Below are 21393 nucleotides of genomic sequence, written 5' to 3'. Positions count from 1 at the left end.
GACACGTCCCTATGAAGTTGGGGCAGGGGTGAGGTTGTGTGTTTCTCTCTCTCTCTCTCTCTCTCTCTGAAGGGATACAAAATAAATAAACCTGGTCTATTGCCTTTATGGTTTTAAGTAAGATTTATAATTGAGTGTTTAAAGTTGTGGATGAACATATGAAATACAATATATTCCTTTTAAAGTAAGATAACTTTCATTTCTCTTCATATATATATATATATATATATATATATATATATATATATATATATACATACATACATACATATACACACACACACATATAGTTTTAATTAATACATAAATCAAAGTAGTCTCACTTTGACATGAAGGAATTCATTTATTCATGTATTTATGTATTAATATTGTATGAACAGGAGGATGAACCTGTATGAAGAGAAATGAAAGCTAACTTGCTTTAAGAAAGGAACGTACTGTATTGTATTTAGCGTATGTGCATCCATAACTTTGAACACTCAATTATAAATCTTACGTAAAACTATAAAAAACAACAACTGTGTACAATCTACCCATAGACCACGTTTATTTTGTTTTCATACCATAAAAACTAGTTGGAATTATTCTCCAGGGTAGCCCCAATTGTGTCAAATTATATATATATATATATATATAATATAGTATACGGACCGTCACTCACTGTCGTTCGTTGCCTCTTTAAGAACACTGTCCCAGGATTGCGCTATTTTTAATAAACAAACAAAAAGTGAACAAAAACCAAAACAAACACCTAGCTCCTTTGGAGCACTAAGTAAACAACAGGCAGGTCCCTGACTATCCCACAGGACGGCTAAGCCGTTCACCTGTCATAAACAGAATACACTCTAACCACTTTGTACTCACAAGGGTGACTGGAAACAGAGCACACTGCCTTCTGCTTCCTTCTCCACAGCAGCCCAGAGCAGACTGACTGCCTCTCGTAGATACCCTGCACCTGGTTCTAATTTACAATTACCAGCAGGTGCAGGGGATAATTAACAATCAAATAATTAACAACTGAAAATTAAACAATTAAACAATAGACAATTAAACTAAACAAATGTGCCCACGCACATGTTTTCTGCAGGGAGGATTTAACCCCCTCCCTGCTGTCTTACATATATATATATATATATATATATATATATATATATATATATATATATATATATATATATATATATATATATATATATATATATATATATATGTATGTGTATATATATATGTATGTATGTGTATATATATATATATATATATATATATATATATATAGTTTGACACAATTGCAATTAAAAGTACAAAAGCGGATCTTCTTCTTCAGATCGGCTTTAGGTAAAGTGAATTTTCTACATCCTGATGGGGTCATATTTCGGCTTGGAGTCCTTAGATAGACAGATAGATAGATAGATAAAGAAAAAACCACACACCCTCGTCCCTGCCCCAGTTTCATAGGGGCGTGTCTCTTCTCTGATCAGAGAGAGATGACACATCTCTGATCTCAAACCCGAGTGCACTAAGCAGGCATTTTGAAAAGACCTTTGAGATAGACTTTAAATTTAAAGTGTAAAAACTTCATAAGATGTTAACAGCGAAAAGAAAAATGACAGGTACGTTATTTAAATAGTTGAAGCAACACGTGGGGACATATAACGCTATATTTTTTGGAACCCCGCTACTTACTCTTTAAGAAGCAGATAGATACTTAAGAAGTTGAAGCAAGTTTATTTAATGTGAATTTTCCAGGATCCTTTTGGTCATGATAACTCTAGGCAGATTAGTTTCAGGCACACATACCATTGACACGTCACTGTTTCCTGGTTCCTTTACTGCGTTTAATTACCCTGATCCACATATTTGTGTTCCAACTCAAGTGCTGCTCTGTTCTCTGCAGGCAGTTTGGAGGAGGAGATGCACTGGCAAAGGGCGGTGGTTATCACATGTTAAAAGTGAATTCTAGCTTTGCGCAGAGGTTCCTTAATATCTACAAGTTTCTAACCACCAGCTGACTGTAGGGATATCATAAAAGTTACATTAAACTTGATTTTGTCCCTCCAGCCAAGGCGTACAACCCTGACTTCTACTATGACACCCCAGCCCCGATAAAGAAGGACAACCGAAACTACTCCTACACCCTGCAGTGGACCCAGAGAGAGCCCGAAGCGGTGGACGTTGTAATCGGGTACAAACTGGAGGTCAGACAGGTAAGACAGAGCACCAGACAGCTGTAGTAATCTCACAAAAAGGGGCATGGACTTGTACTTGGGTACACACTGTTTTCAGAGAGAAAATGCAGGTACACGTTTTCATATACACATCATATACATCAGCCCATGCACCCCAATCCCAGTATAAGTACCCCCACAGCTGAAGATAAGTGTAAATGTAAGACATGGGGGCCAACATGTTAAAAAAATCTGTGTTTCTGTACGCCAGCATAATGAGATGTGAAAGCAACGTTGATAAAAGACCACATTGCAGGCTTTTAATTGGATTTCTTATAAATGATCACTTATTGCTTTTCTATTGAGCTCTTTTCTAAAATAGTCCCTTGCACAAACCCATGTGCTTGTCTCGCGTACAAGTGCACTCCCATTACGTAAGAACATACATCTATTAGCGTAGTCATAAAGTAACTGTTTTGTTTTACTAGGACATCTTTTTCTTCTTCTTAAGCTTGGTACATTACGATCCATCCCCTAGCAATTAGCGAGGCAGATAGTGCAATGACCTTTACTTACAGTTCAGTGGTGTTGCCAGGCTGTGGCTGGTTAATTAGTGCGCGTGCCGTTATTATTGTCTCTGTAACCACAGGAAAAGCGTGTGAGTGGATTTGCCCAATGTGTGCACTCAATGGAACCAGACACATTTTATTTGCTCAAAACTTTTTTTAAATTAGGTTTGCATTTTAAACACAGGTCTGCTTCCTAATGTGGGATATTTGCCTTACACTTAGAAAGCAGCTCCCCAATTACCTGGAGTGCTGCTATTTGTGTAAATCGAATAGCCCTTGTCAGAGATGGACAATATATCATGAGTACATAAAATATAAGAACATGTACGATTGAGAGAAGACCATTCGGTCCTTCAAGCTTGTTCCTTTATCTCTCTAGTAACTAACTAAGCTGATCAGGTTAAGCAGTACATGTAAATGTCGTGAAGAGTTAGAGTGTCAAATTATTTAAGACCACCATCCCCTAATAGTTCAAATATATATCAATAACGAAGTTACAGAATGGCATCAGTCAGAGAAAGTAATCAAAGGGTTAAATCAAACAATAAATGAGTTGAGTTAAATTAGTCTTAGAGTATCCCAGTCTAAGTTAATGTTATGCAAACCGGTTTATTCTCATCAAACCAGTTCCTTAGAAGTTGATTAGGTTGTCTGTGCACCTCTGTAACTTTGCTTTTTCCATCTGTCATCACCACCAAGTCTGTGAGATTGTTATTGTACCCAAGGTCGCAGGCTAGCAGCTTGAACACAAATCCACAGTTGCTATTGGCAGAGGCAATGAAACTCAAAAGGCAGAGAAAGTTTTGTTGGTTCCAGTCCAGTTTCACTGGTCCACTTGTCTTCGTAGATCAAGCGTCTTATTTTGAAAACAAAGTCCCAAACTAATTCTCTGTTGGGTTAATTATTCCAATTCCTATAATTAAAGCTTGACATCAGCGCTCTGCAATTTGTTAATAGAGGGTCTTTACTTTTATACTCCAGGGCATGGAGTCCCAAAGGTAACGTTATTGTCCAATACAGGTTTCCATATGATGTTTTACACGATCACTATTGCACGTAATATGCATGGTAATGAACTTTATAGTTGAAAAGAATGTTAACTATTTTTTTACAACTCCATTGTTTGTCAAAACATGGTCCAATGTTTTGCACATAGCAGCTCCAATTTTCAATATCACCTCATAAAAAAACCAATCAGCAAGAAGCAATTGTCCTCAGACCTTACATTTTTGATTTGCTTATAAAACATGTGTTATACAATGTCTCAACAACATTTTCAAACTCATTACTTTTTTGAGGCCAAATATACCTTACATAAATCTTTGTTCAGGAGGAGTGTGGAGTCATTTTGCTCTGTTGTATTTGAATGTTACAGATCTGTCTTCTTTGTGGATCAAGGCAGTCAGATTATTAAAGGCCTTTACCTGATTATCAACACCTACTCATAGCTGTGTTTCCTTTGTTATGAACTGTGATTTCCTCTGAAGCACAAGGATGTAAACACTGTTAACAGGCAGCATTGCGGGTGTGGATGAGAGATGGGTTCAGTGTTAATTGGAATCAGTTGTAGCCTTGGTCTGAATAAACACAATGCTATTAACCTTCATCTGCACACAACTAAACTGAGATTGAGTGTGATCCCAGATCGGAAGAGAGCTTTGTCTGAATTTCTATACTAACCACTTTTTGAGTGTATAATGTCAGTTATGGTTATGTCAGTGTCCTACTTGTTATTTTAACCTCTTCAGATTTAACAACTACAACATAAACAAATACAAGCCTTGGGTGAATTCAGATTTACCACCCCCTCCCCCTTCAACATTAGCTGTAGCTGTCCAAATATTAGGTTTATCATGGCCTCTCCTGTAGTGTATTGGATTTGCATTATAGTCCAATAATGTAAATCCAATACTTTCTGTGCTGCAATAAGAATCTAATATTAATATCAGCAGTGTCAAATTGCCATAATGCATTTTATTTTCCTATTTGGTAATATATAAGACAGCTATCCACTCCTCCAGCATCACTGCAGCAACTCCCCACAGTAGCTCAGACTCGCTGCAGCTCTACATGTTGGTGAGAATCCACGCCATGGTTTGCAGTAGCACAGTGAGGGAACTGAAGATTTGTCTTACTAACCTGTGGATGTGCCAATGTCATGCTCCCTGGGGAATCCCCAGAGATGATCTGTCACTTGACACAGCCAGGATGTGAACCTGTACTCTCCATGACACCCATATTGACATCACTAAATAAAATAAAGATTCAGTGGATAGAGGTATGTGATACAGATGGCTCAAGTTTATTAAGATTCCCTTCTGTTTAGATAATTAAAATAGACCGCAGAGGCACTCGGCTCCAATGTTGTCCCTGTCATTCTCTCTCCTCTAGTACAATGTAGTAATAATAACCCTCTGCATGTTTTTTAAGTAGCACCTCAGTGCCCAGAAATCACAATGTGTTAAAAACATCACAGCAGGCAAGAAAGGCAGTCAGTACAGACCGTTACAGGAAACATTAGTAGTGGACCATAAGACTTCAGAAGCTTAAAGAGTAAGTAGCAGGGTTTTGAAAAATATAGCGATACACGTCCCCACATGTTGCTACAACTGTTTAAATAACATACCTGTAATGTTTCTTTTCATTGTTAACATCCTGACAAAACCTTTTACACTTACTTATAACTTTAAAGTCTGTTTCAAAGCAGTTTTTAAAATGTCTGCTCTAGTGCACTGGTGTCAAGTAACACTGTAGAATCCACTGTTGAAAATGTGGACAATACTTCTGCTATTAGCCTGAAATTTTATAAAAGGGTGGGCCACAACATGCAAGTGTTTTTTTTTTTTTTTTAAAGCGCTAATGTTTTTGGTTCATTGATTTGGTTTTATAAATTACAGCAACTGCAGTAGCTATTCAAGAGGATCATTGATAAATGCTGTAATGATGCTGTTGATACTAAGCTTACCTGAAATGCTTTTCATCAATCAATTGAGTTGCAAACCCCAGAGAATTGCAGAATCTGCCTGCTGTGGTTTTGTGTATATAGAAAAGCTAATAATAGAAGGGTGCTATGGGACATACACAAGCCATTATTTATAACACAAGCTCTCCGGAAATATGATTTATTACATCAATAACTGGGGACAGTCTGGAACATTTACATTATTAGCTGTGTAGCTGTAAATAATAAATGCTTCATAGATGAGTGTTGTTAATGTTGTTTTTGCAAACTTGCGGCTTAAGAAGTGAAAGTTGGCTGCATTAAGAGAAGCCAACAGATCTTAGCATGGTGCTAATGGGGTGGAATAATATTGTTTTCACATTCATTTTTAATTTTCATTCTACATGGCATCCATTCATACATTTATAAAGGACTTTTTAACTTTCAGACCCATGATGCCTTGCAGCAGCATGCATTGCTAACTATGCAGGGCATCATGAAGAGTTTCTGTTCTCTTCCTTTATTCCCAATACATTTTCTGGTTTGTCTTGTCTCAATGTCTTCCTTCCCATGTAAGCTAATAGTTTTTATTGGGCTGAGAGCTTTGGGAACAAAGCTCTGTAGTAACTCTGCTCAAAATTTCCTAAAGGGCTTAAAGTGGTATACTTACACAGTAGTTTTGCAGTTTTCCAATGGTTATACTGTGCATTTACCATGGTTTAACATGTAACTTTAACTTTCACTGTGCTTTACTACACTTTAGTGTCCTCTTTCTAGGGTAAGTGTGTATGAGAGTTTTGCTGCGGCTGTCTGGCAGGTAGCCACAGTATGTCAGGCAGAGGCTACTGTACCTTTTTGAAGTAGGATTTTCTTCCCAGATGAACCGATTCCTAGTCCACACAATGACGACGTTTTCATTGATTTCCCACCTTAATTAGTCTCAATGTAATTCTTTTTTCTGTGGTTGTTTTTCAAAGTCAGCAAGACACTTAAATGAAAAACGGACACACTATTCTCTATATTCTTCCTCACTGGAGCTGGTCCCACTAGAGAATACACAATAATTAAGGGGGAGGTAGAGGGCTGGATTTACACGGTGTTTACTCATTGTGATTTACTCATGTTTTTTTTTTATTAGAGACAAAAAGCTAAGTGATATAAGCCAAGGTCTCCTTGGCACGCTCAAGTCATTGGATAGAAGAGTAACCTCTGCAGATTTGAGAGTTCTGTCCCAATATGTCCCAATATTCATCACATTTTTGTTTTGTTTCCAATAGAACTTCAGATGGAGAGGGAGATGTAGGAACAGTAAGGGGGAGAATGAGAGGGAGATGTAGGGGAGAGGAGTAGGAACAGTAAGGGGGGGATGGAGAGGGAGATGTAGGGGAGAGGAGTAGGAACAGTAAGGGGGAGAATGAGAGGGAGATGTAGGGGAGAGGAGTAGGAACAGTAAGGGGAGAATGAGAGGGAGATGTAGGGGAGAGGAGTAGGAACAGTAAGGGGAGAATGAGAGGGAGATGTAGGGGGAGAGGAGTAGGAACAGTAAGGGGGGATGGAGAGGGAGATGTAGGGGAGAGGAGTAGGAACAGTAAGAGGGGATGGAGAGGGAGATGTAGGGGAGAGGAGTAGGAACAGTAAGGGGAGAATGAGAGGGAGATGTAGGGGAGAGGAGTAGGAACAGTAAGGGGGGATGGAGAGGGAGATGTAAGGGAGAGGAGTAGAAACAGTAAGGGGGGAATGGAGAGGGAGATGTAGGGGAGAGGAGTAGGAACAGTAAGGGGGGGATGGAGAGGGAGATGTAGGGGGAGAGGAGTAGGAACAGTAAGGGGGGATGGAGAGGGAGATGTAGGGAAGAGGAGTAGGAACAGTAAGGGGAGAATGAGAGGGAGATGTAGGGGAGAGGAGTAGGAACAGTAAGGGGGGATGGAGAGGGAGATGTAGGGGAGAGGAGTAGGAACAGTAAGGGGGGATGGAGAGGGAGATGTAGGGGAGAGGAGTAGGAACAGTAAGGGGAGAATGAGAGGGAGATGTAGGGGAGAGGAGTAGGAACAGTAAGGGGAGACTGAGAGGGAGATGTAGGGGAGAGGAGTAGGAACAGTAAGAGGGGATGGAGAGGGAGATGTAGTGGAGAGGAGTAGGAACAGTAAGGGGGGATGGAGATGGAGATGGAGGCGTTCTGGGAAAGCTTGGCCCAAGAGCTTGATAACTTCTTATCCAATACTCTTGATGCACAGCTCTCCTCTAAGACATTAGAAGGGAATAAAAACTCATTAATTACAGTGAGAGACCAGAGAGACAGGAAGAGGATTAGAGCAGTAGAGCAGAACACCACTGAATGTGGCAAAGAAATGAAACCTCTCTGTGACACATTGTCTAGAGAGGAAGAGTGAAGGAGTGAGGGAAGAGGTGTACAGAAAGACAAGATCACCATTGATCTTAACTTCTCTGTGTATCTGTAGTGAATTCCAAACAGATCAGTTACATTTTCAGCATGCAGCTGAACAAAAACAATATTTACACACCATGCATATACTAATACACACGATGACACTAAAATACAGCCCTGCTTGTTTTTTTAAGTTCCAATCAGCTGTGGATAGGTCTCATGTCAATTTTCTAAGCTGTATCTCACCCGAAAGATGGCATGACTGTGATCCTGTAGAAACCCCAGTGCTGGTCCGACTCACCCAACAACAGTGCCATCAGTCACAGCGAAGCTCACAGCGAAGACAGGCAGACAGGCAGACAGGCAAAGAAAATAAGCTCAGGACAGTTTATGCATTGAGACTGTTAGTGACACATGGCTTGTATGAGTGATTGTATGTTTCTTTTTAGGCTGCAAAGATAATAATAATGTACAGTCTTAAACAATGTACACATTATGTTTACACATCTATCTATCTATCTATCTATCTATCTATCTATCTATCTATATCTCTATCTATCTATCTATCTTTCCAATATAATTTTGTAATCCCAAAGTTCACTTCATTATTGCCTTCACGTTTACAGTGATTCAAGAAACACATGGTGGTTAATCGAAAATCTACGTAAAGATATAGCAAAATGCAGAATGTGTTCGCCTGTCATTTAGATGTGTGTAGTTGTGAGAGTATAGATTGAGTAGCTGAAAATATGTCCACAGTGAACTGGGACGGTGTAGGAGTTTATGTCTTTACTGCTTCTTGATCAGTGACAAGCTAGCTGCTATAAAGATGTTCATCTGAACTGACAAGAGTGCATTGTTGCAACTCAAGAGGGCAATATATAGTTCAGAAGTTATTACGTCTGAACGGCAAGTGTTGCCGTGAATAAGTAACACGTCTCCACTCTAATCAGTGTTCTGCTTATTTTACTACATGTTAAGTGGGGTTTATAATTAAGCACTTAAATGTTTCCTTAATTGAAATGTTTCCTAATCTTGTTCTAAATGTACTGTGTAACTGTAAGCAAGCTACTGTAGGTGGTATTAGGTTTACTCTTGACATGCAGGGGTTATTGTACAGCTGTAGTGTCTAAGTGTGGGCTTCATTATCCAAACTCCTCTAGCAACACACATTTTTTTCTGCGTTTCAGGTCATTTCATATGCATTTATACTGTACTGTGTGACACAGGATTCAGATCTACAGGCTGTGGATTATCAAGAACAACTTACGCAGTAGTTCTCAAACTGGGGTACACAAAGGTTGCCCAGGGGGGTCCCCAGGAAATGCCAGAATCTTTTCTTTTGTAAAACAACAAATATATAAAATGTGCAGAAAAAAAATATTTTGACAGGCCTTGTGGTACTTACAGACAATATTATTTTTCAACATTTACATTCACTGCAGTACATTGTAGCTTTCTTGTTTACAACTGGCAGTTTCCTCATTTTTCAGTTGGGGTCTCTATTTTTTCTTTTTTTATAAATTTAGTGGTCTCCAATTATTTTTATTGTTTTCTCCCCAATTTAGTAATGTCCAATTATTTTCAGCCCACTGCTACCACCCCTGCGCTGGCTCGGGAGGGGCGAAGACGAACACACGCTGTCCTCCAGAGCGTGTGCCGTCAGCCGCCCGCTTCTTTACACACTGCAGACTCACCATACAGCCACCCAGTCGGAGGACAACGCAGCCCTGGGCAGCTTATAGGCAAGCCCGCAGGCGCACTGCCAGACCACAGGGGTCAAGGACACACTGGTCGACCTAGCCCTCCCTCCCCCCGGGCGGCGCTTGGCCAATTGTGCGCCACCCCCTGGGAGCTCCCGTCCTCGGTCGGCAAAGGAATAACCTGGACTCAAACCGGCGACGTCCAGACTATAGGGCACATCCTGCACTCCACGTGTTGCGCCTTTACTGGATGTGCCACTCGGGAGCCCCTGGGGTCTCTATTTAAAGTTTTTAAAAAGGGGTCCCCCAAACAGAAACGTTTGAGGATTGACAGCAGCCGGATAAATCTGCAGAACTAACAAAGCTAGAACTCATCTACATCTAAATGTGAATGGATAGGGATCTCTAAGCCCAGCTGTGGTGGGCCAAACTCATCTCATCAGACTCCACAATTAAGCCCCCAGACTTATTATTGATTTCAAATTAAACGTCAGAGTCTTGAGGGTTTTTTTAGCCTCGGAAAGCAAGTTAATCCTGTCTCCGTCCCTTTTAGGCGAATAGTGGTTTAATTCACAATCTAAGAGATAAAGAAGAAAATAATATGTATAAAGTTTCCTTTTCTGAAGGGAAATGGAATTGCAATATGTGTATTCTGTGCAGAATCTGTCTCTGATGTTCCGGGGGTTTGCATGGGGCCATTTCACTCTTGATCTCAATTTAAGAATCTTGGTTAACCCCTGACAAACTGGCGTAATGCAGAATGTGATCACACAAGGCTAACCAAGAATGTGGGACCTGGTCCTTTTGAGTTCAACTGAAGGGATGCAGGAGGGAAGTGGTCTGCTGCAGTCGCTCTTCTGGGCTGTGTTGATGAGTGTCAACACTATGCTCCTCCTATCCTGGTATTGGCTTGGATGCTGTGAATAGCTCATTAGGTGTTGGGCTGCAGCTTGTCTGTGTTGTTTGTGTTTAAGGCAGTTTATTCTGTGATGTGTGTAAGCTGAATATTTCATTATGTGATCCCGCCGAGGCCTAATTAAGAGTGAGCAGAGCCGCCAGGCTCTAGAGACTATGCTGTTCTCCCGTGGCACCGTTCCTCCGCTGTGTGTCTCTGCTCAGTCCTGCAGGCTTGGAAAGACCAGCACAGACACACTCACTTCTATATACGTGGACAGACACACACACACACACACACAGACCAAAACACACACGTTTACAGACACACAAGCACGTATACACATAATATAAATCATACAAAACACACAATATGAAATGCCTGGGAGTGTTGCACTGCTTCCCTCAGCACTGTTAATTCTAAACAACTATGCTTTTCTACTGGGATTCATCCTGAATATGAGGTTATTACCTACAATTAATCGTAGCCCTCTGACTTAATGTTTCTTGTTTAACTGTATAGAGCCCCCCCTTTAGCCAGGTTTATTGTTCATTCCCCTTTCATGACCGGTAATAAAATTCAAAAGCTCAGAAGTTAAACCGAAAGAAAATATCTTCCCTTTCTCCCACTCACCCTCCTGTTACTGTGTGTTTGAGCAGGAAAACAAGCATTGCTCACTAGGATTTAATGGCAAACAGGTCGTGTTGTCATCAGAGCAGCACACAGAGCTGATAGTAAGGGAGAAAACATACATATGTACAATCATAATTGGGTCGGGGGAGTTGCAGGGCTGTGGAGAGGACTGACAGAGGATCAATAAGAGCGTGTACTGATTCACCAAGCTGGTTTCATCTTCCTGCTGTCCCATGGAGTGAGTGGGGTGCATGCATTAGATGGATCTCTAATAATTTACTCTTCCTTTGATATAAATCATTATATTTAAAAGTGAGTCAGATGAAGGTTCAGTTAACAACCGGACTCCTGACACTAGTGCTTTTTTTAAGGTCTCCCTTTTCTCATTGCAATCACATTGTGTAGTTGTTTTTGAAAAAAAAAAGAGATTGTCTGTCATTCATAAAACTAAGAACACTGCCCCTTCGGTGCCCACTAACAGCTTTATTCCAATTAAAAAATAAGACAAACACGGTGTGTTTCAAAATTTGTGATTCAACTTTATGCACATCCCTTTATTTTCTATGGTTGCTCCCTAAAGCTAATTTGTTCTAAACTTGCAAATCCACAACATTCATAGCTGTTCAATGACTGCCTTAAAGGGAGCGGCAGTGTGTCTATATACAGCTAACACATTGAATGCTAATATTAGTAATCATATTTAAAATGCCTCCTTTTGATGACAATTGGGGAGTGTAAGGTGGGTGTAATTACAGGGGCACCTAGTGTGTTAACAGTGCTAACTTATGTTTGGTCTTATTAACTGATTTTCTTTCTGCTCCCCCTTTTATTGTGATGAAAATATTTTAATCAAAATGCAACTATATCAAATTCAACTATCCTATTGCATCCTGGTGCTGGAGCTAGAGCACTGGGATGAGTTTGAACGACTATGCAGGAAGTGATTTTGAACCAGGAAGCTAAACTGCTGTATTTGAAATATTGAAATATTTTAAATTGTGTCCTGTGTTAAAGTATATAAACACAAAGAGCCAAAGGATTTTCAATATAACAAAGGGGAAGCAGTGATCAGTTGATAGTCCTAGTAAAAGGTATAATACATTATTTAATTTAATTGGTTAGCATTAGTTAACCTGCTAACTGATAGGGGTTCTGGTTCTCTTCACTGTAATAATCAATACTTTCTGATGAGTTGAGTTCTGTGAGTACTTCAGGTTTACAGAAATGTGAGTTTGGCATTGCCAGACTAAAGGATCGGGAATGCATGGCTGTTAAAATGTTAATGTAACAGGTAGAGATGCAATAAGAACAGAAACTGAAGGCTGTTCCCAGAGATGGAGCCCCTCACCCCCCACAGAAAGCCATCTGTGATCCGTCCTTTTCTTTCGGGAGGTTCAAGTCATGTTGGGAGGAAGCAGCTGTTCCACAGAGGATATACCTGTAGGCAGAAAGCACGGAGACACACTGTACACATGGCAATGCTCCATCACAACAGGAGGGAATCAGCTTTAATCTTTAATTAAGAGAGACTGTTGTGTTTATATATATATATATATATATATATACTGTATTCTTCGAATTAACCCCACCCTCGAATTAACGCCACCCTCGAATAAACGCCTCACTCAGATATCATATTTTTAATAGACGCTGCCCTCGAATAAACGCCGCTCTCAATAAAGAAACGGAAAGGTATTTTTTTTCTACCCCTGCTCAAAAAATAAATAAAGAAACGAGCAACTCTGTCAATGTACTTGACACCCCCGAAGAGACTGCAGCCTCAATCCAGCATGTAATACAAACTAATGTACACACACGACAGACAACCCAAGATGAACTACTTACAGCACAGCAGTCCTTTACGACCTTTTTTTCCAGCAGAGTTCAGTGCCAACACAGTAGGGGATAAAACAAGGGCTGTCTGTTTACCTTGTCCTGAGGTTGAATGGTGAAAATTTAAACTCCAGAGGAATGTAGAGCTTTGCCGGTCATTCTCAGCGCTATCCGAAAGCTGGCCGAAGATATCTTCTTGTAGGGGGTTTAGTTGATTTTTTAAATTTTTTATTCAATTATAATTTTACTCAGTCCTGTACATTTATATTTATATATATATATATATATATATATATATATATATATATATATATATATATATATATATATATATATATATATATAACTTGCTTAATATCTATGAGAAGATTTAGTTTCGGAGAAATTACAAACAAGCAGGTAAATTACAGTGAGAAAAAAAAAATAACAGAGTAGGATATATTTTAGTTTTAACAGAAATCAAACCGATATTCAGAGGTAATATTTTTCATTAAGAAAAACAACTGCATAACACTCAACTACCGTTCTCTCTCCTCTTCTTGTCCCTCCCCATAGCAACCAATACACACTCCTGATTCGCTGGTACAGTACTCCCATGACCTCCCAACTCCCACCTAATAGGCGCTTGTTAACTGTCAGTAAATGTACTGTATTCAAGCCCCAAAAACACACAAGACTATAGTGCTGAAGATCAGAGCCTCTCATGGCGCAGCTTCTTAAATGCCTTAAATAATTTAATAAAATATTGCAGCGTTTGTAAAGCATAGTATTATTAATAAAGGCCGCCCTCGTATAATCGCTGCCCTCGTTTAAAAATTTAAATTGATCATTCTGATCAATTTAAAATAAACGTCGTGGCGCCAAATTGAAGTAATACGGTGTGTATATATATATATATATATATATATATATATATATATATATATATATATATATATATATATATATATACAGACGTGCTCAAATTTGTTGGTACCCCTCCACAAAAAACGAAAAATGCACAATTGTCTCTGAAATAACTTGAAACTGACAAAAGTAATTTGCATCCACCATTGTTTATTCTATATTTAATAGAAATCAGACTTTGCTTTTGACTTTTTATTCAACATAATATTGTAAATAATAAAACAAATGAAAATGGCATGGACAAAAATGATGGGACCCCTAACCTAATATTTTGTTGCACAACCTTTAGAGGCAATCACTGCAATCAAACGTTTTCTGTAGCTCTCAATGAGACTTCTGCACCTGTTAACAGGTAGTTTGGCCCACTCTTCCTGAGCAAACTGCTCCAGCTGTCTCAGGTTTGATGGGTGCCTTCTCCAGACTGCAAGTTTCAGCTCTTTCCATAGATGTTCGATAGGATTCAGATCAGGACTCATAGTAGGCCACCAGAATAGTCCAATGTTTTGTTCTTATCCATTCTTGGGTGCTTTTAGCTGTGTGTTTTGGGTCATTATCCTGTTGGAGGACCCATGACCTGCGACTGAGACAGAGCTTTCTGACACTGGGCAGTACGTTTCGCTCCAGAATGCCTTGATAGTCTTGAGATTTCATTGTGCCCTGCACAGATTCAAGGCACCCTGTGCCAGGCGCAGCAAAGCAGCCCCAAAACATAACCGAGCCTCCTCCATGTTTCACTGTAGGTATGGTGTTCTTTTCTTTGAAAGCTTCATTTTTTCGTCTGTGAACATAGAGCTGATGTGACTTGCCAAAAAGCTCCAGTTTTGACTCATCTGTCCAAAGAACATTCTCCCAGAAGGATTGTGGCGTGTCAATATGCATTTTAGAAAATTCCAGTCTGGCTTTTTTATGTTTTTCTGTCAAAAGTGGAGTCCTCCTGGGTCTTCTTCCATGGAGCCCACTTTCGCTCAAAAAGCGACGGATGGTGCGATCAGAAACTGACATACCTTCACCTTGGAGTTCAGCTTGTATCTCTTTGGCAGTTATCCTTGGTTCTTTTTCTACCATTCGCACTATCCTTCTGTTGAATCTGGGGTCGATTTTCCTCTTGCGGCCGCGCCCAGGGAGGTTGGCTACAGTTCCATGGACCTTAAACTTCTTTATAGTATTTGCAACTGTTGTCACAGGAACATCAAGCTGCTTGGAGATGGTCTTGTAGCCTTTACCTTTACCATGCTTGTCTATTATTTTCTTTCTGATCTCCTCAGACAACTCTCTCCTTTGCTTTCTCTGGTCCATGTTCAGTGTGGTGCACACAATGATACCAAACAGCACAGTGACTACTTTTCTCCATTTAAATAGGCTGAATGACTGATTACAAGATTGGAGACATGTGTGATACTAATTAAAGAAACTAATTAGTTTGAAATATCACTATAATCCAATTATTTATTATCTTTTCTAAGGGGTACCAACAAATGTGTCCAGGCCATTTTAGAATATCTTTGTAGAATAAGCAATAATTCATCTCTTTTCACAGCTTCTTTGCTTTATTCTATGACATACCAAAGGCATGCAAGTATACATGATAAAATAGCTTTTAATTTCATCACTTTTCAGGAGGAATGAAGCATTATTTCAATGAGCTGTAAGGGTACCAACAAATTTGAGCACGTCTGTATATATATATATATATATATATATATATATACACACACTGTTTTGTACACTGCTATACAAAAGTCTTAGACATGTTGCATTTTTCTAATCTGATGCATTATGAGCATCAACAATTTACTCAAAGCCTCCACTAGTGTTTTCTACTATTATAACAACCTTGACTTGCATAAAGAAGGAAAAACATTGAGTGAAATGGCTTGCATCACTTGATTTTCAAGGTGTGGTATCCGAAGCAAAATCAACAAGTACAGAGAAACATCATCTGTAATTGACAAACTCAGGACTGGAAGATCCAAACAGCTGTCTAACAAAGATGAGCAATACTTGAAGATAATATCCGTAGGGAATAGAAAGAAGACAAGTGTTGAATTGACAACAGAACTGGCAGAAGACACAGGTGTCGTTGTCCATCCATCAACAGTCCAAAGTACCTTTGACCATTGTTCCATAGTCCCATTTATGTATTCTTGTGCATATTTTAGCCTTTTAGTCTTTCTTAACATTATATATAATTACAAAAAGCAATATTACTTACTCTACATCAGCATCATTATTATTAGTATTACTATTAAGATAATGATAGTGACTTGATCCACCAAGCGTCAGCATCTTGTTTTTATGGATGCCCTGCTCCCATTTTTAAAGGCTTATGTAAGAGTAGCCAGGAGCTCTCTTAATATCTTGCAAAAGACCGCCCTCCTCAACAAAGTGATTTTTTAACAATGAGGTTAGGTCTTTTCAGAGCATACTTCAGTGTTAACTTAACCAAACATCCACGAGTGTCCTCTCCCATTAATTTGACTGTTTTGCACCTGGTGAACAGAAGCAGCAGATGTTGTCAAGCATCTGCACCTTGTAGGAGAAAGTTCTGCTGGCCAGTAGGGATCACTGTGGCATGCTGAAGCGCTCCAACCCCAGACAATGTTCCCTCCCTAGTCCGCGTGATCGCAAAGACCACTGCAGCAACCAGCCATGATAGTCAACTCCATGCGACCGGTATTCAAATCTGCTAGCTCCCAGTCGTATGACCGTGTGTCTGTGTCATTACGGGGTGTACCACTGGAGACTTTATGATGTCTAGTTTTCATTGACTAAGGGGAAGAGTGAGATTTTGTTGGGGTTGTGGACTGGTTAATTGCACCCACTGTCACAGTAAGATCAGAACAGGCCTGGTGACTGTGCAGTCTCTATCTCCCAGTCAGCTCATTACTGCACACTGTCTTGTTGCTTTACCTTGTCTTGTAACTGTGTCTACCCTATTCTGCTGGCTCAGTAGCGTCCTTGCTTCCCCCACTGTGTCCCTGTAATTAGGAACCCTGAGGAATCCCTGGGGTGGTGATTTATTTTCTGGTAATCCCCTTTTTATGCCCCCTCTGGTTAATTTTGGTGTGTCACGCTGTCCTGGGATTCAGCAACACTTTAGCAGGGATTTACAAGGTCTTTATCGGATTGTGACTAGAGAGTGAAGAGAGAGACAGGAGTGTTATTGTATAGAGTCTGTCATCCTTCATGTCAGCAGCGTGATCAGGAGACAGGAGAATGGGGGTTGGTGTGAGAGAGAGAGGGAGAGGGAGAATGAAATGAAAGTTATAATAAACCTCACGGTTAATCTCAACCAAAAATGTTCCAAGTAGAACAGTCATTATCCTAACACGACTTTAGAATCTTGAAACTCACTTTAAATGGAAACAGTAGCCTAAGCACTCCAATCTAAAAAACAAACTGAGACACAGTAAATTGCTTGTTTTATAATAACATTAATATAATCTGCAGTGGTCATTAGCTGTTACTAAATGCCCTCACCTTTGGGACACTAACTGTCATCATGGTCAGTTATCTAGCAGGTAATGACCACTGCATCTGACATTAATGCTTAAATAAGGCTGGCAGACAGATCTACAAGAAACAGGATATTCTTCCCTTGTTCAGTCACAGAGAGGTGGATGGATAAAATTACTGACAGTTCAAGCTTCTCTAAATATAGAAGTCAATATTCACTCACAGGCTGCACCATTACTGGGACAGACAGGGTCCTCCCCTAATCAGACAGCTCCTTCCTTCCCTGCTCAGAAAAAACAGACCAACAGATTGACAGACAGCATCTTCCGCCCCTGATCAGAGAAGCCACAGTGCTTTCCTCCCCTGATAAGACAGCAAGACAGACACACAGTTCCTTCTTCCGCTGCTCAGAGAGAGAAAGACAGATAGACAGAGACAGACAGATAGCGCATTCCTCCCCTGATCAGAGAGCAAGAAAGACAGAGCTCCATCCTTCCCTGCTCAGAGAAAGACAGATCGTTCATTTCTTCCCTGCCCAGAAAGAGAAAGACAGACAGACAGACAGACAGCTACTGTATCTCTCTACATATAATTAATTATTCACTCACAGGCTTTGGCAATACTGGGAAAAAAAGGCTCTTTCCTCGCCTGTTTAGAGGGAGACAGATCCAGGTCAGAGTCTCATAGAGCGATGGAAGCAGAATTATAAGCCTACCATAAAACTTTAAATAAACGTCATGGCGTTTATTTGCAATATTTGCCAGTATGCAAAATGTTGGAAAATGAACAAGCAGAAGAACGGATCTGTATTGCAAAGCACAATTCCATCTGCCACTGATAATAATAATAATAATAATAATAATAATAATAATAATAATAATAATAATAATAAATCAAATCCACTAAAGTCAGCCCTGTAAATATCGGAACACAAGTGTGTATTAAGGTAGGCTTGCAGCACAATAATAATAAAAAAACAAAACAAACAAAAAAAAAAAAAACATGGTTTTAAAATAAATAAAAGCAGTAAGTATCATCTTTATTAACACATATTTATTGTTCACCCTCAAAACGTGTACATTGGTAAGCATGGACAATCGATGAAAAATTAACCAGCAACGAAACTTCATTGCAAAACGACCGCATGAAATACTGTGTTAATACGAAAAAAAATGCAACCCTGTAAATATCGAAAAATAAGTTCATACTGTTGGCCCATAACACACTCAAAAATGCTTCAAACTGTTTTTAAGATTAACAATAAAATCAATACAAGTACCAGTTTTATCACAAAATCAAAGCAAAAGTGACTCATGTTTTTTATAACGTGTGCACTGATAAATAAGAACGCTGTAAAAGGAGCAAAATACGAATATTCATTGCAAGACTCAAATGCACGAAATACTGTTATTTACAACAACAAAAAAACACGTACAAATACACTAAAAGGCAACCCTGTTAATATCAGAAAACACGTTTGTATTTGGCTTACTTTCAGCACGCTCAAAAAAGCTTCACAACTGGTTTTAAAATGAGAAACATCATTACGGCATTAGGTGTACCTTAAAATAAATTAAATTCAGTGTTCTTATAATTCATCCTGAGCCTCAGTGTCTCTTCATCGCTGTTGAAATGTTAAATTCGCTGTACAGCGATGTGTGTGTATTGGCTGGAACATTCAGTATGACGCGCATTATTATTCATAACTCGGCGTTTAAAAGAGACCCAGCGTCTATTTACCATATTTCCCAGCAGCCCCTATTAGAGACCCGAGAGTATTGTAGACTGACGATTATTTTAAGTTTTACTGTATTTCGAAACGGTCACGAGCAGACCTGGCCCTCTCATATTGTGCTGTAAAACATTGTGCTCAAAAATATTAAAATTGGGCCACTGGGGCAGATTTATCAGGATATTTACCCTGAGGTAAGAAAAAAAAAAAAAAAAAGATTTTAGTGACCTGACCTTATTTTTATGGGTAATCCTGGGATAACCATGGGTAGATGGTTGAAGCACTTCAAGATGTAAAAGGCTCAATTGAAATCTATCTGTAGTTTATCCCCGCAGGGTTATCAAATACATTCTTAACAGACAAGTAGACATATCTTTTTTGGGGTTGTTGTTGGCTCCAACCCTTGGGATTACAGTATGTGTTAATATTTATTAATCTCTCCTTGATATAAGTCTAACTGATATCTGAAACATCTGCTTGACTAGATTTCTTAACAGTTTGACCCAGCTCCTCTCTACCTCTGGGACTTCCTGTCTGTTAAACACCCTCCTGCTGTGCTATACCACTCTTACTAATACACAGTCATTATGTGTATTTGGAGGCTGTGTGGTCCAGTGGTTAAAGAAAGGGGCTTGTAACTAGGAGGTCCTCAGGTTCAAATCCCACCTCAGCCACTGACTCATTGTGTGACCCTGAGCAAGTCACTTAACCTCCTTGTGCTCCGTCTTTTGGGTGAGACGTAATTGTAAGTGACTCCGCAGCTGATGCATAGTTCACACACCCTAGTCTCTGTAAGTCGCCTTGGATAAAGGCGACTGCTAAATAAACCAAATAATAACTGGGCACTCTTGGACAAGGAGAATCTGCTGATTGACAATGGCAGCTCAGTTCTAGACAGACGGCATGAAGTATGAAGGGTTAGTTTAAGGAATGGTTTAGTCCTGAAACCAAGTTAATCCACCTTTTTAAACAGTGCCTGTGATGTTTATTTTTCCTGGCAGTTTGATATCCCATTTACACAATCTTATTTATGGAGCCGCATCAAAGACAACCTGACATAGGCTTGATGTGTAACAGTAAAAGCCTGATACAGATGTTGGACAAGCAGTGAATACATCAATGCATTGTTTTGTGTGAAAATAAGCTGCAAAAAAAATGACAAAGGGTCTTACAGATTTAGTAATCGGACTGGCTAATGACAACAACAACAACAAAAAAAAACATATTCAATACAGGCAGATAGCACCATACATCTACATCCAAAACATGAAAAGTAACATGTAAAGAAACATTTATTTAATAAAACCTCCATCTTAATTAAAACTGGTCTTTTTCATTCTTAAGTGATCATTTGAACCTTTGTAAGCGTTTGATAATCTGTCTCTCAATTAACATTTCAATAAAAAATGTTTAAATATATAACAAGCAATAAATGTGACCCATCTCCCTTTCCTGGTTTCAGCAGCAGAGTAGTTCCTTGGGGTTGGGTTCATAAAGCTCTAAGACAAAGGCAGAGGGAACCCTGGAGAACTCGCTGCTCATGGCTCCACTGGTCCTGCTGGGTTTGGTCTAATACAGCTTTCTGCTGTTTCAAGACACACTGAAAGGGATCACTGACCAAGTTCAGCACCATGGATAGCTTCCAAGCTGGGGCTTGGCTAGTTTTGAAAGTAATCAAAGCTCTGTTTAAGGTTGCATCCATTGTTATCAAGGAACATGCTGCAGCAGTGTCACTAGCACTATTACATTACAACATGTTATTTATTTATTTTGTTACCTTTGTTTGTCAGTAACTGGTTTTATAACAGGTGTCAGTAGTGTCAAATCAACCATGCTTTATTTGCTGTTCTGTTATTGAGTAATAACAGAACAGCTGACCTCCATCGAAAACAATAGGAGAGTGTGTCCACTTGTTGGTAGTAGATAAACGAATTGACCCACTGGTGCATTCTGCCTTGATTGGTGAGAAGGTGACCTGGAAGATTTCTCCTGTGTTTCCGTGCTGTGTACTGTCCATTGCCAGTGAGTAATTGTGTTGTAAACTGACACAGATGGAAACAGAGAGGGAGTATCAATGCCATTATTCAGAGGGAAAGGAGTTCTGCTATCCTGGTTCAGCATCACAGAGAGTCCCCGGGTCGTGCCAGCTGGTTTGAGGTTAATAAAGAGAGGAA

The 21393-nt window shown here is 39.5% G+C and overlaps 1 protein-coding gene across 2 annotated transcripts in view; it reads left to right on the top strand.

The window, feature by feature from the left end:
• Nucleotides 1-21393, top strand: part of LOC117403078 (MAM domain-containing glycosylphosphatidylinositol anchor protein 1) — a 193418-nt gene that overhangs the window by 110648 nt on the left and 61377 nt on the right. For both annotated transcript variants that reach the window (XM_034004980.3, XM_034004979.3), the window contains exon 11: nucleotides 2059-2204. In XM_034004980.3, the coding sequence (XP_033860871.3) occupies nucleotides 2059-2204 (146 nt within the window). The remainder of the gene's footprint in view (nucleotides 1-2058; nucleotides 2205-21393) is intronic.

Source organism: Acipenser ruthenus, chromosome 5 (assembly GCF_902713425.1).
Source record: "Acipenser ruthenus chromosome 5, fAciRut3.2 maternal haplotype, whole genome shotgun sequence".
Classification (NCBI taxonomy): Eukaryota; Metazoa; Chordata; class Actinopteri; order Acipenseriformes; family Acipenseridae; genus Acipenser; species Acipenser ruthenus.
The sequence above is the reverse complement of the archived record's forward strand: the minus strand, read 5'-3'. Positions and strand labels throughout refer to the sequence as shown.